Source organism: Tachysurus vachellii, chromosome 2 (assembly GCF_030014155.1).
Source record: "Tachysurus vachellii isolate PV-2020 chromosome 2, HZAU_Pvac_v1, whole genome shotgun sequence".
Lineage (NCBI taxonomy): Eukaryota > Metazoa > Chordata > Actinopteri > Siluriformes > Bagridae > Tachysurus > Tachysurus vachellii.
The window spans coordinates 38,815,484-38,838,454 of NC_083461.1; the positions used below are offsets into that span (position 1 = coordinate 38,815,484).

The 22,971-nt window shown below is 39.0% G+C and overlaps 1 protein-coding gene across 1 annotated transcript; it reads right to left on the minus strand.

The window, feature by feature from the left end:
- Nucleotides 1-17,320: 17,320 nt before the first annotated feature.
- Nucleotides 17,321-22,728, minus strand: LOC132841972 (cytochrome P450 4V2). Its single transcript, XM_060864640.1, has 11 exons — nt 22,496-22,728; nt 21,803-21,915; nt 21,037-21,122; nt 20,723-20,913; nt 20,042-20,111; nt 19,707-19,833; nt 19,426-19,602; nt 18,662-18,764; nt 18,419-18,553; nt 17,836-18,015; nt 17,321-17,654 (listed from the first exon to the last, which is right to left on the minus strand). The coding sequence occupies exons 1-11, from the start codon at nt 22,677-22,679 to the stop codon at nt 17,491-17,493; spliced, it is 1,530 nt and encodes a 509-aa protein (XP_060720623.1). The 5' UTR covers nt 22,680-22,728; the 3' UTR covers nt 17,321-17,490.
- Between the last annotated feature and the right edge of the window lie 243 nt (nt 22,729-22,971).

The window sequence follows — 22,971 nt, forward strand, 5'->3', positions numbered from 1 at the left end:
ACATTCCATATGTTGCTGAGGAACTCCAGTTTTCTGGAACCTGGTTCTGTTTTTTTATTGTGAATGGCCTTGGGTTTGTCTCAGCTGAAGGTCCAGAGCAGGTACCACCTGTGAGAACAGCCTTCACTTTCTTCCCTCACACACACACACACACACACACACACACACACACACACACACACAGTCCATCTACTGTGTCAGTCTCAGAGAATTCCTACCACCAGTCTTTTAATAAATAAACAGATTTGGACAGATTGGGTGAAGACCTGTGACTGCATGAGCTCTTCTCTCTGAAGGGTTAATACATGCTGTATGATTTGGGTCCTGATTAACAGAACATCTAAAGTGTCATAGATTCAGTGCTATGTGCTCTTACAGACTAATGGACTCCAAGGCATCTTATCAACCTGAAAACATGAGACATTACATTACATCATGGACAGTGATTGGTGGAAACTCCAAAGACTCGGTTTGACTACCAGGCTGAAGGTTCAGAAATCACCATGTAATCTGAATGACCAAAAGTCAGCTAACTGAAAGGTGAGATATCGTGGACTCGGACTGGCCGAGAGCCAGAGCCTCCATTGCTTCCGACTTCTTAGCAACCTTTATGTATACTTTGAAGTGTCCTCGATTTCAACATCATTATTACCCATTTTTATCATCACAATGTATCTCACTACAGATTATGGCACATGCCTGGTCCACCAACGCAGTCCACCCAGATCTCTAAGACAGCTAATTAAAATGCCACTCTCTGTCTCTCCCTGTTTGGGAGAGCGAGGATGCCATGATGAGTCACCCGTACAGACTATTATGGGATGCTCCATGCTACATGCTACAGTAAAAAAGAGATTTGGTGGATTTGATAAAGGCCAAAGTTCAGATATCACATAAACAGGTTGAGATGATGATTTGCTTGTAGGCTTTTAGAAAAAAGGTCAGGCAACTTAGACAGTGTGTGGTGTGTGTGTGGGGGGGGGGGATAATAGAGCATGGGTGGGTGAGATACAGAGGATGACAGTCACATTGCATTTAGACTATATATATATGAAACAAAAGCCAATGGCTCTGTCTGAACCCTTCATGACCCTTTTCTCCTCCCACAGGCCCTGGACCAAGCATTGTGAAGGTTTGTGCATTGTGACGGCAGTGTCATGTTTCCCAACATCCTGAGAGCTGAGCGGTCTGTCCTTTCTTTATATCTCTGCTAATCTGTTGATCAGGCATTTCCCTTGCATGCACACACACACACACACACACACACACACACACACACACACACACACAGCCTGACCCTGCAGATCTTCTGAGATCTTCTTAAAAAATCCTGCCAGCATTCTTCTCATTCATCCTCTCTAAACAAACACCATCTTCAGTCCACTGTGGACGTGTCGCAAACCCAAACATTTAGAATAGAAAGAAATGAGAGGCATGAATGCTTTCAGCTCATTTTCAAGGACATTATCTACTCTTTGTGTCGATCACATTAAAAAAGGTTTCCGGACTGTAGATTCGTCCGACGCATCGGATGACGTAGATACACACGTTTGTCATTTGGAGCTCAGCCATGCTGTGTACAGAGGTGTATTTTAATCCATAATAACCTTAATAATCATAATAAAGATGATGACGTTTCACAAGCTTTTCACAAAGAGGCGTGTTTATTTCATTTCCTGTGATCAGACACAGATTTGACCTGCTTTCAGTGTGGAGGTGTAATAACGTCGATATTCTACCGATCTTGTTATTCTTGTAATTCATGTGATGACACTAAAACAAACTAAATGAGGTATAATAGCCCACAGTGAGAGGGGAGGATGTGGTACTGGGTTATTTTACTGTATGATTAGTCATGATTAGTGTTGAGAATGCTGTCTATTGAAGCAGGAATACATTCAATCTTCAGATGCAGACTAATAACAAAAAAAGTATTTAGGAAGCAGTAGGGACAATAACGCTTAACGACTGTGACTAAGAACTCAATTAAATCTGAAGCGAAGCCCCACTTCTTTCTCATTATGCATAATCATCATTTTAGTCCACTGTGGCCGTGTCTCAAACCACACACCATCCTAACTATATAAGACTATATAGGTCACGGACAGTAAACGTGATTAGAGGTTCGTTTTGGATGTGTCCCAATCCACACATGAACACCATCACATGCATCTTGTTTCCCCATCATCGTCCCAAACCACCGGCCCTATACACTATCCAATGTACTGTATGTGTTTAGGATGAGATCCAAACTACACATCACCTCCATCACACATGTCTTTCAATTGTCATTCTGGGCATGTTCCAATCCATACACTTTATTTACTACATAGGCCTCAATCACCATCAGTCCATCATGGGTTTTAAACTAGCTAGTCAAATAAAGTTAGCTGTTATGTAGCATTAGCATAGGGGCTTTTTACACCTGGTCACTTCATGCGTTTTCTGTGATCCGATATCTATCCGATGGTAAAAAGACCAGGTCTAAATGCCCTCCGAAACGTTTTCAAGACGGATATAAATCCGACGGTTCAAACCCCTTCAGGAGGTGGTCTGGGACGCGTTTCAGATGAAACTGGACAGGTGTAAATGAATGTGGTTGTTCAAGCCACATACGTCAGCGCTATACTCCTCCCAAACGGAAGTACGAGTCGTGCATCACGCCGGAAACAAATAAAGGTAAATGCTGTTTTTTGTAGCATAACCATCATACAGTAGCAAGTTTTTTCGTCTTATTTTTGATTGCATTCTGAAAACCGCATACACCAAAGCTCTGAAAACTGCATACACCAAAGCGTGTTCCATTTCAATTACCTCGGAAATGAGATAAAATATATTAGCATTTTGGGCGGGAGTAGAAAGATCGGATCGATATCCGATTCGCCGAGACGCGTTTATGTGGCCTAATGTAAATGGAACAGTTTTAACAAATCAGATAGCTATCGGATCAGAGACAACACACGAAGTGACCGGGTGTAAAAAGGCCCAAAGATTTCAAATAGTTTTGGATTTTATTTATTTCTTTTTTTCGCTTTTGTTTAAAGTATTAACTTTAACATGGTAACAGAACTGAGAACATGTTTAAGTACATTAGACCATGGTTAACTCTCAAATTTAGTTCATTTTTCACGTTTTCTGTCCTCACGACCTCCTGAGGCAGGTATCTTCCTCCTTTTTATCTTACTTTGAAAAATTATTTTCAGGACGTCTTTTCTCAAAGGTTTTCTGTAATCATTTCTCTGCACACCAAATTGGAATTTAAATGAAAACGAGGAAACCTAATTTGAAAACGCGTAATTGGCGTGTTCAGAGGTTCACCGATGCGGAGACGGTGAGCGGGCTTCAAGCGAAAACATTGATTAGGACAAACTCAATTTCGAGTGTTAAATAAAGTGTGGTGGGATATTTTTTGGTGTAAAGTGAATTAGAAATGTGTCTAATTTTTCTTGGCCTTTGAATGACCACAGACATTGTCAATAATGCATACTGAAGTATACACTGTGTGCATGTAGAAATGCTGCAGCTAAACCTAAAGGGACATCGTATGTTCCCTCAGGCCATCCACAAACACACACACACACACACACACACACACACACACACACTTCATCTTTGATCTTCTATCCCTCTCTCTCATTCTGTGCTAAAATTATTCATTCATATGTGGTCTGAGAAGGATGTCAGTATTATGTCAGGGACGTCTCGGGGGACGTTAACAGGACAGACACACACAGAACTTTACTTAATGCAGTAAAAAGGGGGAAAAAAGATGTTCCACAAACATTCCAGTCGGATGTCTGAATGGGATAAGAGAAGGAGGAAGATAAGGGAAGGAGTCTCCAGTGTCAGCGAATTGGAATTTTGTCGATTAAACAAAATTTCCAACATGAGTGTATGATTTAGAGGATCGACGGTGCTACAAAATGAATGACACCCCAATACTAAGACATGGCATTCATCTGTTTTTAGTCTTTTGTTCTGTTTCTTTTTCATAAACATGCTAAAAATATGAATTGTGCACACCATCATCATTGAGATCTTGAGAATAAATGATTTCAGCCTGATTGATTGGAACGTCAAAACCAGATTCAATTGTCATTTACACATTTTTAATGTTGTTCATCATGGTTCTGAGGTAAAAGTTTTTAAAAAATTGTGTGGAAAACAACTTCAAATTAAATAAGGAAATTGCAGCGTGTGTCAATGTCACACACTCCGTGCCTTTGGTGTTTAATGTTGGAGAACGACAAGTGAAGGACGTGCTAATATGTGGGATTTTTTATTATTTCTGTCAGAAGAACGTTTGAGGAAGTACGACGTGTTTGCAGGGAGGGACGTGGGATAAGAGATGACAAGAGAAAAAAGGAATTAGGTGAATTTTCTGTTGGTTTAGCGTTTAGCTCACACACATTTTGCTTTCACATGTTATAGCTGATGTGTGGACAAAGCTGTAGTTTAGGAAAAGAAATAAAACTTCAAAAATCTGAGGGGAAAAAAGGCTTAAATGGATCTTTATCAATTGTAAGCTAATAATTATCACTGCTACAGTAAGTTATCCTTAATACTTCTTCCTGTCAGCTACATCTCAGTCTGTTGTTATTGTGGCTATTTGTTGTTATTTTACACATTTGACAGTATGCTAGTGAGTGATAATATTCTTTGTATTAGCTTAGCATTGACCTCATACATCTTCTTACCTTCAAAGCTGCATGAGCGCTAATGTGAGGAAAAATTTAATGTTTGTATCCCTAAAACTATTTTTTTTTTTTAAAGTTTTGGAAAACTTTAGTTTTCTAAAGAGGACATATTGTATGCTAGGTTTAGACTAAGACTGTAAGCTTATAGTGTTAGCATTGACATAATTAGTCCCAAAAATGCAGCTCTGTTGGCATTGTGTGACTACATTACCAACTAACTTTTCACAGTTAGGACATTTAACATCATAACTTAGCGTCAGCATGGTCTACATTAGCCTACACTGCTCAGCTGAGTTTTCTTTGAAACTTTTTTATCCATTTTCATGTTTATATTAACCTTCACGCTAAGCTTTCTTCACTTTAAGGGAAATAACTCCACAGCCCTTTAAGTTGAGCTCGAGCCTCTCAGCAGGAGTCCACGCTGTGGCGATTTGAAAACCGTGTGCCTGTAATTTGTTCAGAGCTTTTTGCTCATTCGAGCTCTGCAGGAGGCTGTTGGGATTGGCCCTGGTCCTGAAACAACACACTCGCTTAAATTCTATACTGCACGCTTCAGACTCCTGGGATTAGACAAAGGCTGATTGACATCAAAACAGCAGCTATGCTAACTCTTTACTTCGAACAATTAAATTAGCCTACTTGGTGGGCTTTCCAGGCTTTTTTAAGTTGGTTTTTCAAAACATTCCAGTTAAATTTATCTCACATTTCAAGGCACGCTAGCAAATTACTCTTATTCTTATTGGCACAATGACTCATATTCCTAAAGTGAAATACTTTTTTGGTGCAAAAACAAAAAACAACAGAAAGCATTTCATCAGATATTTTCGACTAAGTTCTTTTTCTTCACTGTAAATAAATAGAAACCTACTTCTGTTTTTAATGTTAAACATATAGCATAATTAGCATATGGCTTGTTTCATTTAACTATACCTATTTTGCTATGGACAGAAAATAGTAGCTATTTTTCAGCACTCGTGTCTTTGCTAAGCGCTAATTGCCATATGTAGTACAAGGTGAATCGTTTTGCTCCTGTTGCAGGGATAATATAATTTTCAAGTAACGGAAGCTCTTGGTTACAGGTTTGGGAATTTGATGGATAGAAAAAAAGATTAAGATTGACAACACAAAGTGCCAGGAAAAGAAAGAAAAATGAGTTGCCAGATTTAGCGGTTTGAGAAATTAGCACATCTTGTTTTGTTTATTTGTTCAAAGACTAGCTGTACATTAAGCTACGTCTGTTGCTTGGAAACATCCAGTTAACTTCCAGGAAGAAAGTGAGACACACACACACACACACACACACACACACACACACACACTAACAAAGCCAAAGGTTTGCTTATTAAAAATGAATCAAAGTTTGGATGTGGATTAAAAAGAATCATTAGTAGAGAAAAACCAAGCAGAAGCAGGTGGTCTTTTGAAAGTCCATATTTTCATCTAATTAGTTTAAAAAAATAAAATAAAATGTTCCCTTTTTCCCCCCAGATAAACTAAGTCAGCTGAGATGTGTTCGGACATTTAAAGAGGAGATGCCAACTACATGTGGTCTTTTGAGGACAACAAAGTGTGTGTCTGTGTGTGTGTGGGTGTGTGTGTGTGGGTGTTATATGCAACTACATGTTTATTATTTCCTATGTTCTCCTCTCTGGGGTCCTTCTCACCTTTCTATTATCACAATGACACAATAACACTTGATACGGCTGCTCCCAGTGATGTCATATCAAACAATCTGGCTGACAAAACACACACACACACACACACACACACACACACACACAACATCCAACTGAGGCTACTGATGATTTAAAACATATCCATCCTAATTACAGAGCACCAATAAGCAGAATAGCAAAACATTGTAGCTAGCTAGGCAGGTAATATAATGTAGCATAGCAACAAAAACACCGTTTAAACAAACTCTCAGCTATCTAGCTAGCACAGAGCTGTAAAGTACATTATACAATCAAAATAAGATAATATCACAGGAACATTCTCTTTAGATAATACAGATATGTGTGTGTGTGTGTGTGTGTGTGTTTTGTGTTGTGTCCCAGAGCACTTCTATAATTAATCATCTTATTAAATAGAGTTTATACAGTGACATTAAGTGACTGACATTCGAAGGCGTGGCCTTGGGCGAAATAAGGTCTCTGATTGGCCGGCTATCAAATGCTGAATATCAAACTCCTCTTTAATGAGGTCACTAAGTTCTTGGTCATACACACATAAGCTGATGTCCTTAACTTCCATCCTTGACTCTCTTTCAGTCTCTTGCTATTGTCATTTTGAATGTTTACTGCATCTGTGTGTGTGCCTGTACGTGTGTGTGCCTGTGTGTGTGTGTGTGTGTGTGTGTGCGCGCGCGCTTCATCCTCACCTCTATTGACATTTCCTTTATATGTTTTCCCTTCTTCTCTATCTATCCATCTCGCATCAGAGTGCTGCACCTAAATGACCTCATCAGTAATCGTTCTCTCTTTATCCTCCCCTTCTGCTCATTAACTCTATCTCTCCTTCCTCCTCTAACATTTTTCTCTTACTTTCGTACGGGTCTTTTGCGACATCATTCCATTGTTATGAATGTCCAACACTTCACTGAAACCATTTTGCTCCAGAAGGTTTCACAAACAAACAATTTTTTTTAAATTAATTCAATTAATTTCAATTGAATGAATTAAAAACATATCCTGGCTGATGGATTATATTGAAGCTAAGAGGAAAATTGTTTATTTCATTTTTTTGCTGACTCATTCCACACCATCACACAGTCTGGCCTGAATTTCCTTTAAATCCTTCCTCTTATCCGCACAAATAACTTTGTATAAACTTCACGGATAATTGTCTGCGTCTTGGCGCTCGTCCCTCATTTTGTTTAGAGAATAAACTCATTCCGATGACTTATCGCTGCTCGCCTTACATCCCGTGTGTGATGAGGTGTGTGTTGGCTGATTCATTAATCACACTCCACTCACAGAGTCTCCAATTCTAAGAAATCAAAATAACGCAATCTGTTAAAGTTCAAGCCATAACTTAATCGCTTTTTCATTATTAATTTTCCCTACACATCCCTACCTCTAGATCGCTGTGTGTTTACATTCGCTAGCTAATTAGCTTCCAGTAAAAACAAAAGATTGTTAGCTCTTGTAGTGAATATTGAGCTAATCTACTTAGCATGCTAATCACTTAGCTACCCAATAGCTTGTGTTCGGTTAGCTAGCTAAGCCTGTGTTACTAACTAACTAAATTTAACAATAATAAAGAAAAATGTTAGCAATTAAAGTAATACTTAACTAGCACTTGTATACATTTTCCTAATGGTTAGCATTTTTTCATAAAAATGTTGTGAACTTTTTTAATCAACTGGAAGAAGCTACTAATCGACTAACTTTTCCTGATTTTTTTAAATTTTGTTTTATGTTCACTGTGTTATTTTTAACTTTATTCCAATGACTTATCGCTCATCTGGCTCAGTCCCTTGTGTAGTGAAGTGTGTGTTTGCTGAACCATCAATCAGTCCTGATTCTCAATGACAGCAGTGAGGCTTTATGATAACAGCATATCGTACTAAAAAGAGCGTGGCGATGTTACTAAAGTCATCCAAAGAAAAAGTTTCAGCTCATAAATATATTTTGGATCCCTGTATCTACAATCTAATGCAAATAAAGGCCAGGAATAAAAAATGTAAATTTGTGATATTAGCCATAGCAAATTTCTTCAAATGTTCGTTAAATACAAGGTAAAATCATGAAAATGTTGTTGCTAAGCAACTAGGAAATATGGACACTCAGTATACAGTAGCTAATGCCTTACCTGGCTAGATAGCATATAGTTTTATTTAAAAAAATATTTCCCTCCTAAATAAAGAGCACAAATAAACAGAATAGCAAACACCGCTGCTAGCTTCTAGCATGAGGAAAAAATTTTAAAAGCCCACCGTTGTTTGAACAAATTATCAGGGTGTTCTCATTAAACGTGTGAATGACAAGTCAAACACATGACTAACTTCCTATCTATGGGGAATGCTATTGCTAAGTAACTAGGAAATATATACAGTCAGCAAAATGATAGCTCAGCTAACTAGTTAGCACATAGCTATAAAGAACATTATATAATCCAATTAATACACAGTGACCAAGAAATTGTCAGGAATATTGACTTTTACCTCAGAATAAAACAGCTTTATAAGGTATTAACATCATGTCAACAAATGCTAATGCTCAACAAATGCTAATGCTCTTAGATAACGTGTGTGTGTGTGTGTGTGTGTGTGTGTGAGAGAGAGAGAGAGAGAGAGAGAGAGAGAGAGAGAGAGAGAGAGAGAGAGAGAGAGAATGTCAGGCTGTGTTTATGGAAGTCTATATATTTGCATGTATGTAGTAAATTAAGAAGACGATATTGAGATGGAAACAATGGTGCCGAAGTTCATCAGATTCCATCAGGAAGCATAATTTTGTGTACATTTGTGTATGTTGTAGTGCTAAAATCTTAAGTTTTTTTCTCATCAGTTTGATTGAATTGGCATGTGATTTATTAACATGGAGATTTATTTATTTTTTACTATTTCTGTGACCTTCTTGTTTGGTATATAACACCAAATTTTCTAAACCTATATTTTTCTTTACTTTATTTTTATATTCATAGTTATAAAGGTAGAAAACACTGTGTCAATATATATGTATAAATATTTTAAAAAAAGAAGAATAAGAAAAGAAGAGGAGAAAGGAGACGGGATTCAGGACCTCAGGACACTGTGAGGTTCCATCACACAAAACACCACAATCTGTTTCCTCTGGGGATAACTACCATCTTATATCGCGTTCATACATTTATAAATCCCATGTGGGCCGTGTGTGTGTGTGTGTGTGTGTGTGTGTGTGGGTGGATAAGGCTATGCACATGGAGAAAGAGCAACTGCAAAATACATCAGATTATGCATGAAGCAATCATTCCTGTGTGTGTGTGTGTGTGTGTGTGTGTGCGTGCAGATATCTTTAACTCTTTGCATGGCTAGAATTATAAATTAAAGCTTAAACTGAGGACAGTTTCTCACTCACTCACTCATTTTCTACCGCTTATCCAAACTACCTCGGGTCACGGGGAGCCTGTGCCTGTCTCAGGCGTCATCAGGCATCAAGGCAGGATACACCCTGGACGGAGTGCCAACCCATCACAGGGCACACACACACTCTCATTCACTCACGCAATCACACACTACGGACAATATTCCAGAGATGCCAATCAACCTACCATGCATGTCTTTGGACCGGGGGAGGAAACCGGAGTACCCGGAGGAAACCCCCGAGGCACGGGGAGAACATGCAAACTCCACACACACAAGGCGGAGGTGGGAATCGAACCCCCAACCCTGGAGGTGTGAGGAGAACGTGCTAACCACTAAGCCACCTTGAGGACAGTTTCTTTATTTCAATTCCTTTAAAGAAAGCTTAACTTTTGATTTGATTGACAGCTCTCAGGACCAATAAAAATAGAATGAACAAAAAGCTCTATTAATAAGATATTTAAATATATTTTTATTATATATAAGAATCCGTAAGAAGCCTTGAAATTGAAACCATCAGGGCCACATACACTATTTTTTAAACAACAAATAACAAATAACCGTCCAAATTAGCCGAGTTTCTGAGCACGCCTCCTTCCGCTGAGCTGAGCTGAACTCTGGGAGCAGGATGTAAAGCCCTGGTCTGGGTCAGAGAAACAATATCAGAAGCCCAGAGAAAAACTTGAAGGGAAAACTGTTCTCCAAGACAAAGACGAGGAGGAGGGATGGAGGCAGGAAAGCCACTGTGTGTGTGTCTTGTTCGTGAGGAAGGAAAAGATCAAGATAAACATAATTATCTAATATAATTATCTAATAATAAGATAACTACATACACTACACTTCACTACACTTCACTACACTACACTAATACACCGTTTTGTACTTTTATAATGCACATAGAAAATCTAAACATAAACAAATAGCAAATTTGGGGCAGTTGTGGCTCAACTAGTTAAGGCTCTGGGTTGTCGATCTGAGGATCGGGGTTCAAGGCCCAGCACAGCCAAGCTGCCACTGCTGGGCCCTTGAGCAAGGCCCTCAACCCTCCCTGCTCCAGGGGTTCTGTATCATAGCTGCCCCTGCACTCTGACCCCAACCTCCTCAGTTGGGGTTTGTGAAGAAAACACACTGTGCTGTAATGTATATGTGGTGATAATAAAGTCCCCCCCCCATATGTTCTATCAAACTGATGTAAATCAGAAAAACAAAACAGATGATAAGAAACTTGGGGTGAAACATAAGAGTAGATGGAGAATGATATTAATATAGAAATATATACAGAAAAACATTTCTATACTGAACTCTATGTAGAATCACTGACTGAACCTTTAATCTCTCACTCTGTTCCACGGGATGTTAGTTAACACTCGTTCGCTGCTGTACGTCTTCCGTTTTCTCAGCACCAATGAAGCGTGTACGAAGCGTGATAAACAAACTTTATTGGATTGATCGGTGGTGCAACAGGTTTGAATCGCATCGACAACTAAACTACCAGGTTCATGAAGAACTGAGTTAATCTACAGCCTCAGGCTACACACACACACACATACACACACATTGCTGTGGAACATACCAATCACCACCAATATTTCTTGTTAAACACATCACGTTTTGTGATTATATTTTTAAAAACAACTCTGATGTGCTGAACTTATGTTAAATGCGTTTAACGCAAAATAAGCATTCAGTCACGGAAGGAGTCTCCAGTCGCAGGCAGAGGCAATGCTGTGCATCTCAGACATTCCAAGACACTAGATATAATTACTCACTCACTCATTCATTCATTCATCTTCTACATCCACTCACACACTACAGACAATTTTTTCCAGAGATGCCGATCAACCTACCATGCATGTCTTTGGACCGGGGGAGGAAACCGGAGTACCCGGAGGAAACCTGGAGGTGTGAGGCGAATGTGCTAACCACTAAGCCACCGTGTCCCCTAGATATAATTATAAACAGATACAACATATGATGTGTTATTTATAAATTAATCATTCACTCTCTCTGGGGTTTTGACGAGTTGATTGTTTGCAGCAGAAATGCTTAGTTTTGAAGCTGCTTCAAAAATGTCAAATGTCTGAAATCACAAGCACGTGATTCTTCTTTTAATCTCGTATCACTGAACACACATACTGTACAGTGTATAATGACGTTTTACACACGTGAATGGATTGAACGACTGCTTTTAATGAATTCTTTTTTAATTTAACCCAAGTGAACCGTGACGGGGGCACGGTGGCTTAGTGGTTAGCACGTTCGCCTCACACCTCCAGGGTTGGGGGTTCGATTCCCGCCTCCGCCTTGTGTGTGTGGAGGTTGCATGTTCTCCCCGTGCCTCGGGGGTTTCCTCCGGGTACTCCGGTTTCCTCCCCCGGTCCAAAGACATGCATGGTAGGTTGATTGACAGCTCTGGAAAATTGGCCGTAGTGTGTGAGTGAATTAGAGTGTGTGTGTGTGTGTGTGCCCTGCGATGGGTTGGCACTCCGTCCAGGGTGTATCCTGCCTTGATGCCCGATGACGCCTGAGATAGGCACAGGCTCCCCGTGACCCGATGTAGTTCGGATAAGCGGTAGAAGATGAGTGAGTGAGTGAACCGTGACGTGTGGTGGCATTTTTGATCTACATGTAAAAACACACACTCAGACTCAGAGGTGGTGGTAAAAGCACAGAAGTAAAGAAGGAATTTTATTTTGCTGCAGCAAAAGGCGTCATCCATACAGTGTAGTGTCAAGTCTACACAGCAAAGACGCAAAGTCTAGTGATTCAGCTCTAACTTTTGTACCCTAGATGTGTGCTTGTGTATGGGGTCAGAATTGTTTCGTTATTCTGAATAAATATACTATGATCCACAAATAAATATAAAGAGTTTCACAAATATTTTTTAAATCAACAAATGCACAATAAGCAAACCGTAAATATATGTTACACATTTCACAAAAAGAAATGAAATTCACAAATAAATAAAATGGGATTTGCAAATAAAAAAAAATTTATAAATATATATTTAATTGTATTTATTTGTGAATGGTTTCCTGCTCATTTGTGGATTGCGTTCTGTGCTTTTGTGGATTTGAAACATTTCTAACGTCAAGACGTGCACAAGAATCCACAAATAGGTGGACTCCGCCCACCGTCTACTCCAGCCAATCGGACAACGGTCTCGTGGCGCTGACCAATCGTGGCACGGTCTACCTCCAACCAATCACGTTCTGATTTACTCGCTCTGAGGCTGTTCTTCAATGCATTGTCGATTCTCTTGTTCTATTTTGTGTGCCCTTTCACATGTATTTACTGTCTCATGATTTTTTTTTACTTTGCATTTTTCTCATACTGATGCTTTCACTTGCACGTACATGACTTAACCCTGTGTGCCATCGTTCTACGTTATATAAAGCATTATGGTCGTGAAGAAATGACATTTTATTCTAATGTATACAAGCTGTATAGAGGAATTATGATACCTTGAATGATGAAACCTAAGAGTTATTGTAAGCATAATGCATCCTGCTTCCTTTAGCTTTTACTTTAATAAAGTCACACAGTACATTTTCAATCAGTAAAATGTGAGCCATGTTTACAGGTGTACAGTGTTTACTGATGTTTACAGGTGTACAGTGTTTACTGATGTTTACAGGTGTAGTGTTTACTGATGTTTACAGGTGTACAGTGTTTACTGATGTTTACACATGTACAGTGTTTACTGATGTTTACAGGTGTACAGTGTTTACTGATGTTTACACGTGTACAGTGTTTACTGATGTTTACACATGTACAGTGTTTACTGATGTTTACAGATGTACAGTGTTTACTGATGTTTACAGGTGTACAGTGTTTACTGATGTTTACAGATGTACAGTGTTTACTGATGTTTACAGGTGTACAGTGTTTACTGATGTTTACAGGTGTACAGTGTTTACTGATGTTTACAGGTGTACAGTGTTTACTGATGTTTACAGGTGTACAGTGTTTACTGATGTTTACAGGTGTACAGTGTTTACTGATGTTTACACGTGTACAGTGTTTACTGATGTTTACAGGTGTACAGTGTTTACTGATGTTTACAGGTGTACAGTGTTTACTGATGTTTACACGTGTACAGTGTTTACTGATGTTTACAGGTGTACAGTGTTTACTGATGTTTACAGGTGTACAGTGTTTACTGATGTTTACAGGTGTACAGTGTTTACTGATGTTTACACGTGTACAGTGTTTACTGATGTTTACAGGTGTACAGTGTTTACTGATGTTTACAGGTGTACAGTGTTTACTGATGTTTACAGGTGTACAGTGTTTACTGATGTTTACAGGTGTACAGTGTTTACTGATGTTTACAGGTGTACAGTGTTTACTGATGTTTACAGGTGTACAGTGTTTACTGATGTTTACAGGTGTACAGTGTTTACTGATGTTTACAGGTGTACAGTGTTTACTGATGTTTACAGGTGTACAGTGTTTACTGATGTTTACAGGTGTACAGTGTTTACTGATGTTTACAGGTGTACAGTGTTTACTGATGTTTACAGGTGTACAGTGTTTACTGATGTTTACAGGTGTACAGTGTTTACTGATGTTTACAGGTGTACAGTGTTTACTGATGTTTACAGGTGTACAGTGTTTACTGATGTTTACAGGTGTACAGTGTTTACTGATGTTTACAGGTGTACAGTGTTTACTGATGTTTACAGGTGTACAGTGTTTACTGATGTTTACAGGTGTACAGTGTTTACTGATGTTTACAGGTGTACAGTGTTTACTGATGTTTACAGGTGTACAGTGTTTACTGATGTTTACAGGTGTACAGTGTTTACTGATGTTTACAGGTGTACAGTGTTTACTGATGTTTACAGGTGTACAGTGTTTACTGATGTTTACAGGTGTACAGTGTTTACTGATGTTTACAGGTGTACAGTGTTTACTGATGTTTACAGGTGTACAGTGTTTACTGATGTTTACAGGTGTACAGTGTTTACTGATGTTTACAGGTGTACAGTGTTTACTGATGTTTACAGGTGTACAGTGTTTACTGATGTTTACACGTGTACAGTGTTTACTGATGTTTACAGGTGTACAGTGTTTACTGATGTTTACAGGTGTACAGTGTTTACTGATGTTTACAGGTGTACAGTGTTTACTGATGTTTACAGGTGTACAGTGTTTACTGATGTTTACACGTGTACAGTGTTTACTGATGTTTACAGGTGTACAGTGTTTACTGATGTTTACAGGTGTACAGTGTTTACTGATGTTTACAGGTGTACAGTGTTTACTGATGTTTACAGGTGTACAGTGTTTACTGATGTTTACAGGTGTACAGTGTTTACTGATGTTTACAGATGTACAGTGTTTACTGATGTTTACAGGTGTACAGTGTTTACTGATGTTTACACGTGTACAGTGTTTACTGATGTTTACAGGTGTGCAGTGTTTACTGATGTTTACACGTGTACAGTGTTTACTGATGTTTACACGTGTACAGTGTTTACTGATGTTTACACGTGTACAGTGTTTACTGATGTTTACACGTGTACAGTGTTTACTGGTGTTTACAGGTGTACAGTGTTTACTGATGTTTACAGGTGTACAGTGTTTACTGATGTTTACACGTGTACAGTGTTTACTGATGTTTACACGTGTACAGTGTTTACTGATGTTTACAGATGTACAGTGTTTACTGATGTTTACAGGTGTACAGTGTTTACTGATGTTTACAGGTGTACAGTGTTTACTGATGTTTACAGGTGTACAGTGTTTACTGATGTTTACAGATGTACAGTGTTTACTGATGTTTACACGTGTACAGTGTTTACTGATGTTTACACGTGTACAGTGTTTACTGATGTTTACAGGTGTACAGTGTTTACTGATGTTTACAGGTGTACAGTGTTTACTGATGTTTACGGGTGTACAGTGTTTACTGGTGTTTACAGGTGTACAGTGTTTACTGATGTTTACAGGTGTACAGTGTTTACTGATGTTTACGGGTGTACAGTGTTTACTGATGTTTACAGGTGTACAGTGAGTAGACACTGAATGCTATTTCACATGAAACTTCTGTTTCTAAATGACCTGCACTTGACCGATTAGTAAGGATAGCATGCATGTTATCTCTATCAGGAGTTTACAATATTTGTCTGAAAAGGTTCATCTCTGTTTCTGGGCTTTTTATTTTTATTTTTAGTATTTCACATACAGTAGATAATGTCATGATTTCGAGTCATGCGATTGCGAGTAAATCAGAACCTGATTGGTTGGAGGTAGACCGTGCCACGATTGGTCAGCGCCACGAGACCGTTGTCCGATTGGCTATACTTGTGTGGCCTGGTATTTGTGTGTGTTGGTATGTGTGTGTGTGTTGGTATGTGTGTGTGTGTGTGTGTGTGTGTGTGTGTGTGTGTGTGTGTGCATATTCAGTAAGGTCAGATCTTATCAAGCACATGCACCCACACTCCCCTAAAGTTCCCATCCTTTTAGCACACGGAACATTTATACTAGCACGCAGGAACGTTTATGGCAGCACCACGGGCCTCCTGTTCTCTCTCCCTAGTCTAACACATTTACAGTTACAGTTCCATTTAGAATAGATTTTAAAGTATTGTTACTCGTTTATAAATCACTTCATGGCTTAGGACCGAAATACATTACAGATATGCTAACTGAATATAAACCAATCAGACGACTCAGATCATTAGGATCAGGTCAGTTAGAGATACCAAGGGTTCACTCAAAACAAGGTGCGTCAGCATTTAGTTATTACGCCACCTATAGAAGAGATCAGATGTGCTTCAACAGTAGACACTTTTAAATCAAGATCAAAAACACATCTGTTTAACTCTGTATTTACTAAATGAGCACTGTGCTGCTTCACACTTTTATTCCTGTTTTATTCTTTTTAACAAATTTTAAACTGTTTTTATTGAAATTTATTTATACACATTTATTTTAATTGTTCTTTGTTTTTATTATGATTTTATCGTATGTCTCTTATTTTTACATATTTTTTTTCTCTCTTATAAACTGTTTTCTAATTTCTATATAAAGCACTTTGAACGACCTCTGTGTATGAAATGTGCTATACAAATAAACTTGCCTTGCCTTGTCTAACACACATCATTTACTATGAAAGCATATAAACACTCATATTTAAAATGTCCACTACAGACGTGGAATATTGATGCATGCTGTACAGGACTGTCTGCTGTTTGCACTTCAAAACCGTGACTTGTTTCTAGCCAGATGTGAAGCGGTGAACTATACGGTCGGCGCTGAAATAATGACCAACACAAGTGGTGATCATCTTCCTCATGATAAACTCTGTGTGTGTGTGTGTGTGTGTGTGTGTGTGTGTGTGTGTAAACGCATGTCAGCGCTTCCTCCCTGTGGTGGACGACACACACTACAGCTGTACTGTACGACTTCTCACAAATGGAAGGAAACATTGTGAAAGTTTAGTTGTTTTTCACTTTTTAACAAAATTGTTCAGATTTAATGATTAATCACATCTGGGGATGTTTCCTGAGATAAACACACACACACACACACACACACACACACACGCACACACATTCCCTGTATCTTTAATCGGTATTATTTTTTTTATCAGTACAACCTTATAAACCAAATTCTGAGCCTGTAAGTAAAAATTTAAAAAGATTTCATTCATTTTCATAAAATTACTTTTATAACACACGTTTTTTTATAGGTTCATTAAAACCTAATCTTAGATACACGTTAACGGCGTCTCCTTTGCAGCGTGATCCAGATGCCCTTCTCAGGTCTGAGGATAAGGTCTCCAAGTAGCTTTAGCTCGTCCCTCTTCTGACAGGAGACAATGTTGAAAGAGCGCAAGATGGAGGCCAGAATCACCTTCTCCTCCATCAGAGCAAAACGCTGACCTACACACACACACGCACATGCACACACAAAATATTGTCCATTCAGTAACTAAGAAAAGAAATGCAGAAATATTTGAACCATGAATTGGCATGTGTGTGTGTGTGTGTGAGAGAGAGAGAGAGAGAGAGAGAGAGAGAGAGAGAGAGAGAGAGAGAGAGAGAGAGAGAGAGAGAGAGAGACCGATGCAGTTGCGCAGGCCCGCAGAGAAGGGGATGTAGCAGTAAGGGGATTGTCCTGCCATGTTCTCAGGCAGGAAGCGCTCAGGACGAAACTCTTCAGGCTCAGGGAAGAATCGTGGGTCACGGTGCAGTGCGTATGTCATTATGATCACATTTACACCCTTAGGCACCTTGTAGCCATCTACACACACACACACACACACACACACACACACACACAACACAAACACGGTTAGCAGTGTCTAATATCCAGATTAGTCAGAATTTCATTAGTAATAAATATTAACAGGTAATTAGTGACTGTAAACTGATAAGTAAAACAAAACAGAATGGATGGATGGATGGATGGATGGAGGGATGGATGGATGGATCAGCAAGAAAAAAATGTCTTTGTGGCTTTAATCAATGTGCAAATGAAATTGTATTAATGAATGAATCAATGAGTAGCTTTGTTGAATGACTCAACAAATCACTTGACTCAATGAATCACTTTGATGAATGAATCAATAAATGATTGTGTGCCTCTGAAAGCTGAAACATGCTGAATGTGTGTGTGGAAATGTGTGAGGGAGAGAGAGACTTACTGATATGCGTGTCTTCACAGATGGTACGAGCGAAGAAGGGCACGGAGGGGAAGATACGCAGCGCCTCTTTAATCACACACTCCAGGTAACGCAGCTTCTTTAAGTCCTCACTGCTGATGGGCCGGTCAGAGTCACCTGACACCCATATAAATACATACAATACTCAATAAATACGCTTTTGGTACGTACTGTATGTATTAGGGGTGTGTGTGTGTGTGTGTGTGTTTATGTGTGTGAGCTCACCAAACACTTCATATAACTCCTGCTGAACTTTCCTCTGTATGTCAGGATGAGCCCCCAGCAGGTGAACAGCCCAGTTCATACCAGCCGCTGTAGTGTCATGTCCCTGCCACAAGAGGGCGAGAAAAACAAAAACAAAAAAAACATTGCAAAGTGCTTCTTTCAAATAAAGTCAATACATTCTCAAAAATCATGAGAATAATGTAGCTAACAAGAAATACTAGAGTCTGATCGGTACTGGCTTAGCATCAGCTAGTCAGCTAGACTTGTGAAATTGTAAAAATTGTATGTAGAATATCGTAAATTCTGTCAAAGCTAACTGATGTATTTACAGTTTAAGTACAGTTAAAAAAAATCATTTTGTTTGTAATTTAACAACAAATCTGTCAGAAATGTGGACATTCTGGTTTCCACGATCACTCTCCCTTCAGACCCTCTGCTCTATATGACTTAGCTAATAATAAGCTAGCTATATTTTCTCAGTTGCTTAACATCCTCTATAGCTTTCCTGGATTGATGTGATGGTTACTATTGTTGTTGATGACTTGTGGATTACATGCTAGGCTTCACTGGCAGATTACGTTAGCCATACTAGCTACACAAGTGGAGAAATTAGTTATGAAGGTGAAGATTTGTCCGCAGCTAAAATGTCGATCGCTTTATTGTTTGTTAGCATGAACGATGGTTTAGGGCTTGTATAGTGAGTGTGTCATTTGATCATCTCACCATTTTCACTGAATACTACTGATTGTGTAGTATAAGGATACCTCGAACATGAACGTGTCCACTTCCTCCCGGATGTCTTGGTGTGTCAACTTGTTCCCGTTTTCGTCCGTCGTCTTCAGAAGCATATCCAGGAAGGCCTGCCTTTTCTTCTTTCCCTGATCGGTTCCTCTGTCGGACTCCATGTGGTGGACTCCATACTTCTCTCTCTCGCGAATAACCTGTTTGTCAATCAAGCAAACGGACCGGTGCAATCAAGTAAAAAGACCTCAGACCTGATTGGATGCTATTTATGACATCATAACCATTGATCAAAAATACATACACTCTCAGTGAAGGAGTGCAGGGTCTTCAGACAGCGGTCGTGCTCTTTGCCATCACCGAAGTAATGGAAAGCAATGTCCGGCCAGTACCATGGCATCCGCTGGCGCTTACTGATAAGGTCACTCATCCTGGACCAATCAGATTTCATGCTCAGCATTTAGCATTATGTAGTAAACTCCAGCGTGTTATGAACGTTAGCTCTGCCCCACTGACCCACAGATCAATATCGGAATCTGTTCTCGGTATAACGCAGGTTTTAGAGTGTTTTTTAGTGGCTTGAGTGGAAGTCAGGAAAACTTGCTAATTAGAAAATTTAGTGAACATCTAGAAACTTACCGGTAGACGCTCCGCACATATTCAGAGTCGTGGTTGCTCTGGGCAAAGATCTTTTTCCCCATGGCTGTTTCTGTAAGATATATTTTAAAACACGTTTGTCTCCCAAAAAGCTTCTCACTATTTGAATTGTGACCTTAATCTTTCATTTTATCCAACTTTCTGGTTAACAAAATATATATATTTAAAATTATTATTACTACTATCATGCACAAAAACAGAAATGAAATTAAATCCAGCCCCACTGAGCTAGTTTATAGCCTGGAAGTTTATTCTAACTAATTTTAAGACACCACTGAGGAGTTAAACCTGAAGGAAAAACCACCGAAAAGGACGGCTGGCTTGTTGAGGGATCTGATGACGGACACAAACTTCTATAGAATCACACTTCCAGAATCAGCGATTTCATTTCATCTACCATCTTGAACACATATGGTACATACTGCACTCTCAAAACAGAGGTTACCTGGGGCTCTATACAGAACCCTGGGGTTCTGTACTTGGTCTATAGAACCTTTTCCCAAAGAAATGTAGGAAGAAGTGTCTAACTTTGATTCCAAGAAACCCAGTGGGTTCTGTTTTCTATCAATACACAATGCAATCTGTAATTTATAGTATAGTATAATAACCATGTGTATAGAACAATATGAAATTGCTAACACACACACACACACACACACACACCACAGATGATGTCCAGAGCACATAGTGTGATGTGGCTGAAGCAGTCGAATGGCTCTTTCCCTGCGTGCTTGTCCAGTTTGTCCACAAGGACCACAGCCTGCTCGTTCATCACCTCCAGGAAATCAGTCAAGATGGAGAAATGGAAGGTGGGAGTGAGGAGCTTTCTCCTGCTCCGCCATTTAGTCCCTGTACTGAGAGGTGGGGTGGTATTGACATTTTATTTCACAGTCAACTCTAACATATCAAAGATCATTATTTCAGCGAGTTGGAAACACACAAAGTCTGGATGATTGTCCTTGGTTCATGGTTTGTACCTGGTCAGCAGCCCAGTTCCGAGCCAGGGGTGCAAAAAGGTATAAGAATAAGCTTTATCCATGTGCACAGAGTTATTCAGAACCCGCTGAAAAGAAAGAAGTTACACATTAACCAAGATGGGGAGTGTGGATAACAAATAATGAACTCCTTTAACCTTCTACAATGAAATTGTTCAATTTTGTTTATTAACTATTTATAATCAAGTCAAAGAACTGAAATAGCTCATAATAGACTGTGTATAACAGCAAAAGCTGCACATTAAAGTTAAAAAAAATCAGCAAATTGCATGTTTGTGCAAAAATTGTCCTGGACATTGACTCTTACCAAAGGTCAAAAAAACTGTAAAGTGTGTGAAAAAAAGTGTGTGAAAGTGTGAGAGAGAGAGGTGTGTGTGTGTGTGTGTGAGAGAGAGAGGTGTGTGTGTATGTGTGTGAGAGAGGAGTGAGTGTATGTGTATATATATATGTGTGTGTGTGTACTGTATGTGTGTGTGTATGTGTGTGTATGTGTGTGTATATGTGTGTGAGTGTGTGTATATGTGTGTGAGTGTGTGTATATGTGTGTGTGTGAGTGTGTATGTGAGTGTGTGTGAGTATATGTGTGTGTATGTGTGTGTACTGTATATGTGTGTGTATGTGTGTGTATATATGTATGTGTATATGTGTGTGTATATGTGTGTGTGTATGTGTATGTGTGTGTGTATATGTATGTGTGTGTGTATATGTGTATATGTGTGTGTGTATGTATGTGTGTGTATGTGTGTACCTCCACAGTCTCTGCATGGTACAGGAACAGAAAGGGCAGGGGTCCCAGCCACGCCTGCAGTAGCGGCGCGTTCCGAAACTTGTCCGCGAATTCGATCATCTGACAAAAAAACTCTGTAAAGCAACACGATTTAATGCATGATTAAAAAATCAGTAAATAATGTAAAGGTTTAAAGGCTCATAATTCATTGTGTTTGTGTGGGTTTTGTATTTACTGCATTAAATCACAAGCTTCTGATTATTTACTGACTCATTCATATATTTATATAGTTATTTATTTATTTACTGACTCATTTATATATTTATATATTTATTTATTTATTTACTGGCTCATTGATATAGTTATTTGTTTATTTACTGACTCATTTATATATTTATATAGTTATTTGTTTATTTACTGACTCATTTATATATTTATATAGTTATTTATTTATTTAACCCCTTCTTATGTACTGACTTATTAACATTTACTTATTAATTACATTTAATTACTGTTGCATTTTTAATCCTTTGTATATTTGCATATTTAATTATTATACAGTAACTCGTTTACATTAATTATTTACTTAGATTTAAGTATTTACATATTTATAGAATTGTTTATTTTGTTACTATTTAATTCTTTATATTTTTCCGTGCAAACTGTATAATTCCAATTAGCGTCACGCGCTCCCGGGATCTGGGGATCTCTCACCTCCGGCTCCGGACTTGAGCTGCAGCGCGTGCCCCAGGAGAGGGTAGGCCACACCGATGCTCGGCACGGGCTTCAGAACGTTCCACATTCGCAGGAAGTTCCGTATAAGCCGGTAGGAGATCCAGGCCACTGCGAGCGCGAGGACGCACGCGCCGACGGTCACCAAACCGAACGCACGCGCCATGTTTACAAAGTGGACGAGCTGCACAGGTGCACAGGTTCTACTGCACGCGCTCTTAATGTGTTCATATACTAGAGTTTGTATTGTTCTGACCAATCAGAGTGAAGAAGGGGCGTGGCTTCGGTAGCCCTAGTATTAAGGTTTCACTGAGCATCATATCAGTTTGCTGATATAAAACAGATCACATTAGTGTTTATTCTCTACCTGCTGTGTGCATTAAGAGTTTTTACACACTTTATTAGACAATATCGTGTTTAATAAAACAATAACACACACAGCAGGTAGAGAATAAACA

Bases quoted from the DNA above. Each gene is read 5' to 3' on its own strand.
- LOC132841972 (XM_060864640.1), bottom strand. From the start codon at position 22,679: ATGGCGCGTGCGTTCGGTTTGGTGACCGTCGGCGCGTGCGTCCTCGCG. The intron at 20,914-21,036 runs GTACAAACCATG...CCCACCTCTCAG, and splicing joins GGAACTGGGCTGCTGACCAG to TACAGGGACTAAATGGCGGA. The intron at 18,765-19,425 runs GTATCCTTATAC...CTCTTGTGGCAG, and splicing joins TGGACACGTTCATGTTCGAG to GGACATGACACTACAGCGGC.